The sequence below is a fragment of the Trachymyrmex cornetzi genome, unplaced genomic scaffold, assembly GCF_001594075.2.
Source record: "Trachymyrmex cornetzi isolate Tcor2-1 unplaced genomic scaffold, Tcor1.1 scaffold1399, whole genome shotgun sequence".
Taxonomy (NCBI): domain Eukaryota; kingdom Metazoa; phylum Arthropoda; class Insecta; order Hymenoptera; family Formicidae; genus Trachymyrmex; species Trachymyrmex cornetzi.
The window spans coordinates 456,282-466,174 of record NW_017295981.1 but is presented as its reverse complement, the minus strand read 5'-3'; the positions used below and the strand labels follow the sequence as shown (position 1 = coordinate 466,174).

General features: G+C 30.9%; 1 protein-coding gene across 3 annotated transcripts in view; it reads left to right on the top strand.

Moving 5' to 3' along the window:
* Nucleotides 1–2,874: 2,874 nt before the first annotated feature.
* Pino (protein pinocchio) overlaps nt 2,875–9,893 on the top strand; it is a 68,562-nt gene continuing 61,543 nt past the window's right edge. The window contains exons 1-2 of one of the 3 annotated variants that reach the window (XM_018523047.1): nt 2,875–3,040; nt 4,357–4,560. In XM_018523047.1, the coding sequence (XP_018378549.1) occupies nt 4,392–4,560 (169 nt within the window). In that variant the 5' untranslated portion in view covers nt 2,875–3,040; nt 4,357–4,391. Of the gene's footprint in view, nt 3,045–4,352; nt 4,561–9,893 lie in introns of all 3 variants that reach the window. The other 2 variants (XM_018523046.1, XM_018523045.1) reach the window with 2 other exon arrangements.

The window sequence follows — 9,893 nt, the reverse complement described above, 5'->3', positions numbered from 1 at the left end:
GTTTAGTGAATAAAGAAGTTTCATTCTTTATAAGTGTATTATTTGCGCGACGTCTTCTGCGCCCGACTCCTAGTGCCCTTACTCTTTCCAATTCTTTGATTTGTAAGGAGTCTTGATTAGTTTGATTTATTAACGGATTTAAAATATATTACTCATCGTTGAACCTTGCATAATTCCACAGAAGTAATAACTAAGATGTGTTATTTTTGTATGAAATATATACAATGAGTAGGGGAGAGTGGTGTCGGTTGAAACAAAAAAAATATTTTTTTGCAGCTAACCAATTTATTATAAATAAGAAAAAATTGAAATTTTTTATGAAAACAAATATATCCTTTGGCATTAATTTCAACTTAATAGATATTTAAAAAAGTAACAAATTATAAATGATATTTATCATTAATGGCATCGCCGCAACTTGTTACAATTGACACCGCGTTGGTGTCAATTGTATCACCGCCGCTTGTTTCGATTTTATATCCATTAAACTTACATGTAATCAATAAATTGAATTGATATATACCTTACTGCCAAGCTTGATATTCATAAAGTGTGATATTCATATCACACAGTATCGTCGTATTACAAATTGTTGTGGAACGAGTTGCACTAAATAATGGCGGGTAACAAAGTTTACAATCTAACCTTGATTTAACAAAAATAGGTGCTGCACTTACGAATGGCCACTCAATTTTTCGTCAATGACTTATGTCTGTTAACGGTATGCAACCGTGCATGCAGTTCAGCCTTTCGTCAATAGATACAGCTATTGCGGTCAATGTTACAATTGACCCTCTGTTTCAACCGACACCACTCTCCCCTACATACATAGAGAAAAGTGGGCAATTTGTGCGCACTTAAGAGATATTTTCTTGGGATGGTTTTCTAAGTTCAAAGCGATATAAGTATGAAAATAGAAATTATAAACATTCTTCTACCATTACGTATCCTTACTTGAACAAATTTTCATTTAATAAGGTTGTATTTGCGGCAAAAAGGAAAAAAACAGAAAAGCGAAAAAATTTTTCGCGCGTCGGGTAATTGTGCGCAAAACAAAAGTCGTAAGAAATGAATGAATTGTGGATTGTTGACATAGAAATCAGAATATACATTCATTATATTGCAATATAAATATATATTAAACATATTTTAAATGTATATTGTATATATTAAGAAAAAATACAAAACTAATATAATAATAATGCACATAGACGTTGGCAAAATGAAATGGCAAAATAAAATAGTAATGCCAAAAAGAAACGAAAAAACTAGTGCTAGTCATACAGTATATGGCAGATGGGTAATTGTGCGCGTTTTAAAACGCTTGCGCACAGTTGCTTGCCGTGATCTGACTCGATACGAAATACGATTACTTCAACAATTCCTAACCAAACTTAATAAATAACAGCTCAAAAGATGCACATAATAACGTACTTTAATAACGTATACAATTTTAAACAAACAAATTAAAAATACGGACTTACTACCTTATTTTCTGAATGCTAACAAGAAAATATATAATTTCACTTTTTTGTATTTCTCTGGCTAGCGATGTATTTACTTTGTATTTCTTGTAGTTATATCTTAAGAGGACAACTTCCTGCGTAAAAATTTCACCACGGTGATGTCTTCATCTATTGGAAAAGTACCAAACCAGAATGCGCACAATTACCCGCTGCGCACAGTTCCCTCACTTTCCCCTACGAAGCAAAATTGGCTGTTTTTCTTTTTATTCTGTGATAGATTTTTTTATAGGTTTGTAAGATAAGATCTTTTTTTTCCTGTTTTTTTTTTAATCGAGTGACTCTGGCTGCGTTCCACTTAACGCTCACAACGCTCGTGGAATCATTTCATCCTTGTCGTTTATCATGTTAAACAAGGACAAACGATGCTCGCGAGCGTTGCGAGCGTTAAGTATAACGCAGCCTCTATAAATTGTAGTTCAGTCTTTGTCGAGCGTATAGATATATAATATACATTCTGGAATTATTTTATTAAACGAATCATTTGCATTACATGTAATACGTATTGCTTCCTCACCACTCACATTCTGTCATACTAGTGTCTCTGAAAAACTCATTTTCAAAAAGTAAAACGCGCACAAAACAGTAGCATCTTAGAGTGCGTCTGCAATGTAGTGTATGTTCCGAAATTATTAAACAAATTCTTTACATTACATACGCATTTATGTGTATTGCTTTCTTTCACCTACAGCCTGACATATTGCAATTCCTTGTAAAAATTTTGCAAAATTAAAATACGCATTAGCGCACGCATTAACATTTCAGAGTGTGCCAATTGTAAGTGACAACATTAACAATATGACAATACGTCAAGGAAGTAACCACTAGCTGAAATATTGTTCCACAGATTAATTACATGATTTTATATAATTTCATCTGATTACAAATAATTTTTTGTCACTACATATGAAGTCATTTGGTAAAATATACGATTTTATTTAATATTATACAATAATTTCTTATGGTTGCATAATATATGTAATTATCGGATTATACATAGAGATTTCATATAAATTTTATAATGATTTCGAGGACTCGGTCTCACGATTACATTAAGATAAGTGGTTAACTCCTCGCAATATGCATTATAAAGCCACGTACAAAGCTATCGTAATAATCTTTCTGTTACCAAAACGTGGACTTAAAGAGAGTTTAAAAAGGATAGATTTAAGAATAAGTTGCTCTTATCGATCTTGCAAATCGCAAATCCTTGAAAGAAAAATGAAAAGCGACTGAACTTCATGCCTTCGTGACATCGTCTTGAAGTTAGCCGCGCGCCATTCGTCAGCGAGGCCATTCATGACGATTTTTCCGTGCGATAACGTACATCAGGTGTCAGTCGACCGCTGCTTGTCGTCGCGTGCAGATCAACGAAAAAAGAAGGAGAGAGAGAAAAGAGAACGGCTCTCCGAATCTTTCATGAAACCGATAGTGAATGTCGCGAAGGTGACGGCAACGACAAGTTGAGCTGAACATGTCGATGTGATATACATTCGCATTATCATTGCAGATTACAGGTAATAATTATTATCGCTGCGCAATTTGCATAATCCTGTAATCGCATGATGACATACCGCCAACTTCAGTTTGCTTACTGCTAGCTTGATCTCGGCGAAAGAGTCAAAATAATTGAATTATGACGGATGACGCAAAATGCATATTGAAAAAAGTCTGGTAATAATGATCAAACCTAAAGAAAATAATTACTAAAGCAATAAAATAATTGCAACCCCCGGTAATAAATTTTTCGTCCATGAATATGTATAAATATGTATAAACATACATAAATATTTATAAACATACATAATTTTATATAAAATATGCCTATACATGTTCATACATCCTTCTTTCTTTTATAAAATTACTTTTTAGTGTAATAGAACTAACAATAGCAACGTGGAAACATTAAAAATAATTAAAAGGATAATTTGCACACTATTTGTTTTAGAAAAAAATCAAGTTTGAAAAAATGTAAAAAAATTACTTATGTTACAATTATAGTATATAAAATTATGCATAATTGTACATCAGCAATTTTTTGAACATTTTTCCAAACTTGTTTTTCTCTAAGACGAACAATGCGAAAATTATCCCTTTAATTATTTTTTATGTTTTCACATTACTATTGTTATTTCTATTACACTAAAAACTTTACAAAAAAAAGAGGAATGTATGAATATGTATGGGCATATGATTATACGTGTTTGTGAATATTCATGCATGTTTATACATATTTATACATATTAATGCATAAAAATTTTTTTACCGGGCAAATGTTTGACTCTCGTTTTAATTTTTTAAATATCTTGCAGAATACAAACTAACAGTAACATTACATTAATATTATAGTTTCCTATTTAACAATATAAATACAATATAACATGTTGTACGTAACAGTTGTACATAATATAACATATAATATAATAAGTTATATATAATAGTTACATTGTGTTCAGTAGAAAATTATAACATTGATGTAATGTTAGTGTCAGTTTGTGTTCTGTGGATATTGTCTTACTTTTTCTAATTATTACTATATGGCTAATTATTATTATGTTTGATAATATTTACTAAATATTGCACCAATAATGCTAAATAAGATATGTCTGGTAGTTACTTATTACCAGACTTTTTTCAGTGAATTTGTATCCAACTTTGAGTACTCGAATAATTAGAGTTATTCACGATAAAAAGTGTGCACATATGATATTCTGTGTAATCCTCCGTGTCATAATGAAAATATACACTCATATAGCATAACGATTTTAAACTTTACAATTCCGCAAGTATGGATAATGATATTTTTACGACTTGCTTGCCCACAATGTTTTAGCTCGAGGTTTTTGTATCGTGTTCTTCGTTCTCACGATGTATCGACGAGGTGTGACAGAGGCGACAACGTTGACGGAATTTGAGGAAAGTGTATCCTTCGATGCGGATGATCCAGACTTTGCGCCTAAGCCGAATACAATGCTAAATGTCCTCCACGACGCACATTGCTTAGCTCTCGCGGACACCAAAATCGATATTAGTAAAGGTAGGCACACACTCTGATTTCTAAGGCTCTGCGCATAATAGAAGCAATAAGAAATTAGAAATAAAGAATAAACGATTGTAACTAGAGAGCTCAGACAAAAGATTCGAACATGTAGAATATTCGATCTATTCGAATAGTTTGAAATTGAAAAAAATGAGCATCTAATTCGAATAGGGTAACTCCGGTATATACGCCGCACCTATCGAAAACTTAATTTATCAAGTATTATTTACTATGTTTAAAATAAACGAACTATATCAGTAAAAACTTTGTATTGTCTAATACTATTATGAAAAAATATTAGAAATCCGAAATATTTAGTTTTCGTAAATTAATTAAAAAATAAACTTTTTGAAATATCTTGCATTTTTGCTATATATAGATAATGGGTGGGATATATGGCAAAAATGCAAGGGTTTCAACAAGCTAAACAATGAATACGAAAGCAAAGCACTTGTATTTTGCTCTATATACAACATGCTTTACTATTCCTCTACACGTATGTATCACGAAATAACCACTAGGTCTTTTACACGCCTTACAGTAATCATTTTATGTATAGATTATAATTTATGATGATGCTACTTGTCACACACATAGTGACAAATCGATTCAACTCACAATAATTTCATTAATTTAACAGTAAGAAGCTGAAATTATAATGTCAATACTAATATATAACATAAAAGCATGTAACAGAGTAGTTGCGAGAAAATTACTCCCACTCCTTCTATTTTTTCTGACTTCCGCGGCGTAAATCCCAGCGCAGCGTATATACCGGAGTTACCCTATTTCGGACAGTTCGAACAGTTTGAGCTTAAGCAGTGATCGATCAGTATGAAATGTCAATTCGTTATGTCTGAAGTTCGGACGGTTCGAACAGTAAACAAATATAGTATGTCTTGGAAACAAAAGAGCAGTTTTTCACGAATATTTTCACATTTTGTATTATAAAATTAAAAATCGATTTTATTTATTTTTGCAATTTCTTATAGCTTAATATTTTAAAGTGCACTTAAAAGCCGTTGTGCACAAGCCGACGTAAAGATTTACTCGTACAATTAGCATATTAATTTATTAGAAATAATTTTTTTCGTTTTTACTACACTGGAAAGTTATTACACATGTGTAATAACGTCACAATATATATAACTGAATGTAATTGAATGTGCATATTAAATTTAAATAAAATTCCTATATTTATTGATATCCTGCAAATGTACAAATATCCTGAGCCATCTTGGACATATTCAGGTTGATCCTAAGGACGACTTGTGATGTCTGAGTTCGAAATATAATAAATTCGAACTTTCAGCTCTGAAGTGAGTTAAAATAGTTCGAACATACATTCAGTCTGAACTATTTAACGTTCAAACTTGAGATTCGAACTGTCCGAACTGTCAAATCGTCTGATGTTTCCGAGCACTAATTTTAACCTATCAGAAATCGGATACATTGAAATACACGGTTTCTGATAGGTTGAAATTGTTTATTCTTTATTCCTAATTCCTTACTCCTTCTATTGTGTACAGAGCCTAAGGCTTCTAATCGCTTTGAGTCGCCAGCGGCATTCTTTATTTTTAGCCTAATTTTAGACCCTTATTTTAAACCCGCCCCGAATCCGCTTTAATTTGTAGCGAAATAATGATTATAATGAAGCGGCTGAATATTAGAAGTTGAACGATATTATTATTATTATCGATTATTTTTTAAATATTAAACTTCAAATGGCGGCGTCGTTCTAAAAAGAATAGAACAGCTTGTGCTTTCCGTAAATAACCTGCGGCAGAAAAGCTCAATAACCTTTCCTCTTCTTTCCTGTTTCGTTGAAATGAGACAACCTCCTACAGCACAAAGTTGCACAAAAGTTGCAGTAATACTGCTGCAACATCGCATGTTACAGCAATATCGCAGAAATTTTGCAGCGATATTGCTGCAAATTCTGTGCTGTATGGGATAAGACATAACAGTTTAGAAAAATATTTGTAACTAGACATTAATATTTCTATTGTTTAAATAATAAAACAATATGGAAAGTAAGAATCACATGCTGGAGTTACAATGGTGCGCGTAAACTAAAATTCACAGTATAGTGTTATCATTAATTTAAATTACAGATTACAAAGAGGAATCCAAACGTTTCGTATATTTTACCTTTTTGACGTCCCTGGTTCTCATTGGAATTCATGCGAGCGTATACATTATCGAACAATGTAACTACTAGTATGATTTTCGTTGAGAACGGCGAAAATGAAATTTTCCCAAAACGGATTCTTATTTGTAATGTATGTATACATATATACCCAAAGCGCAGAACAACAAGTCACGATAACATCAAAATGACAGTAAAATAAATCGGAAATGATTGAAAAAATAACTTTTAATGATCATTTTGGAGTCATTTTGACATCACTTTGATATCATAATGACTTGTTGCATTGCTTGGATAATTTAAGTTAATATAATATTATATTATAAATCTTATAGTTTATGCACACTAACTACAGTGCTTAATTCTCATTTGTCCCATTATTCTATTATTTTAACTTATCAAGATTCTCCAATTATCTATTTATTATTTAATTATCAATTGGATTGATTGATAACAGAGAGGTTATATTATAATTTTTAAAATAACGCACGTACAATCATGCAGTGTTAAGTGTTATATTTTTAGACATGTCTCAAGGTTAAGCAAAAAGTATCAGCTTCGAGATTATGGGAATCCATCACGAATATCATCATTTTATATTGTATAACATGGTCATGTTCAGAAAAATAAAGAACTTAATTTAAAAAATTAAAAAAACACAGACAAAGAAAAACTTGTTGGGCAATGATATGCAAAAGGATATCAACGATCGTTGATTGATATGTATTTTTTTTGTCCAATTCTATATATCTGAACAAAAGAATAATTGATTCAAATAAATTACTTTTTTTTGTTTAACGATCGTACATTTTTTATTCGCAACATTACTAGAAGTCTAACAGATCACGATACTTTCAATTCATCCGTTAATGCAGTCATGCGATAATGACATTTTGTGGAAAGCACATAAATTAAAAAGAATTGGTTCCACTTTCTAAATTTATACTCCATAAGCTTACAAACATCGATATAAAAAAAACACGATGATTTTTATTTTCTTCCCTCTTCTGTACAAATAAATAGCATGATTTCTCTCAATATCACGAAAAAGATTTGATGATTATAGTACTGAATGTATTTTGTTTAACATATTGGTACAACATTTAATAAATATTATCAAACATAATAATAGTAACCAACCATTTGGTAATAATTAAAAAAGTAAGAAGTAATGCTTAGAGGAACAAAGTTAATTGGTTTTGGTTATATTAATCGAACATTTAATAAAAATTATTTTACCAAAGCGCTTTATAATAATGTAGACTTTATTATTATTATCAGACTTTTTTTAGTCTAGATAAAATAAGTTAAAAAAAAAGTTATATATGTATATAATAAAAATATAATTTATACTAATTTTGGTCTTACTTGTGTCTAACGAAAATATGTTGCATATATGTATATGTAAATATATTTATGTTTTTATTTATATCTAATCGTATATAAAATTGTATATTTTATTTGCTACTTTTATTTTTAAAAGAATATATATACAATGTACAAAGTATAAGTATATACATATATGTATATTTTTTCGTTTAATAAAGTTATGAGAAATAAAATATACATGATTATATACGGTATAATTCTTTCTTTAATTAATTATATTTAATATTAACTGTGTCGTATTAATACCAACACACTCTTTTGATTATTAACTTCGTCAATCCTTATCACAATGATATAATGAACTTGTGAAAGAACACAAATGGTACCATTTGAACTTGGGCGGCGGCGGCGGAGAGAGAGGAGCGTCTGTCTGCCCTCCCTCTTTCTCCATGATATATAGCAAAAGATATTCTTTATCTGCACGATTAGTGCACGTGCGAGACGTATACTTAACACCACCACCACTGGCATCAGTTCCGACACACGTCGAGTTCTCGGGAAGAAAGGCGATAGCCGTCACAGATCCAATTTTGTCGGTAGATCGAGTTTCGTGCCCTTCGTTGTGCGTGTTAGTATAATATAATAATAGAGTCGCGGGGTAGACGGTGGGGTAACAACGATAAGGAGCGCCACATTTCTCGTGAGATCCTTCCAAGAAGATCCTCGTTTTCGTCTGAGCGCTGATTCATCTCCGCGAGAAGATCGCGGATTATCGCAGCAGCGGGAATATGCAAAGAGTAGGCGGATTGTTAACGTAACCAACACCGAGAATTGATTTCGCGAAATTGAATCCATGACTTTCGAGATGAGTCTGTTTAAAAATATTATGATTCTCCGCCTTTTTCGCTGCACGTTGTTAACGGGATTAAACAGTAGTAACAAAAGTAATGTATGATCAAAACATTTTGTATCTATAAAAAAACAATAAAATTATATTTTTAATACGTTATTAACTTTATATAATTTTATATAACATTAATTTTGTATAATTATAAAATTAATATAAAGTATATATTGCAGGGTGTCCCGTAAGTTTTGGCCAGTCTCTTTTGTGTAGATAGAGCGGACTAAACTGAGTCGGAAAGTCCTCTACCATTTTGCAATTTTCGCAATAGTTGTTAACAAGATATTAATTACTAAATAAAATTGCCAAATATTGGTCTTGAATAATTTTTTACTCAAATACTATCAATTTTACAGAAAAACAGCAAGAGACAAAAATCATTTATTTTCTTGTCATAAAGTTGTGAGAATTTTTTCAGAATTTTTTTAATACCGTATTTTTTCATATTGGTAAAAATAAGAAAATGCAATACTAAGTAAAAAGTTGATAAAATATTCTGAAAAAATTCTTAGAGTTCTATGAGAAAAAAATTAATGATTTTTGTCTCTTGCAGTTTTTCTATAAAGTTGATAGTATTTGAGTAAAAAATTATTGAAGATCAATATTCGGCAATGTTTAGTAATTAATATCTTGTTAACTATTGCGAAAATTGCAAAATAGTAGAGGACTTTTCGACTCAGTTTAGTCCGCTTTATCTACACAAAAGTGATTGGCCAAAACTTACTGGACACCCTGCATATACAGGGTATTTCCAAATTAAATGGCAAAACTTCGAGAGCGTGTAGAGGAGTTAAAAACTAAGAAAAAAAGTCCTATAGACATATGCTCGTTTTTGCTTTGTTTCGCAGGAAATCACGGAAAAAGAAAAAAATATAATTTAATTTATTATTTTAATTATTTTATTTACAAACTTTTTAATGAAGATTTTGTTCGAAATGTGCACCTCTT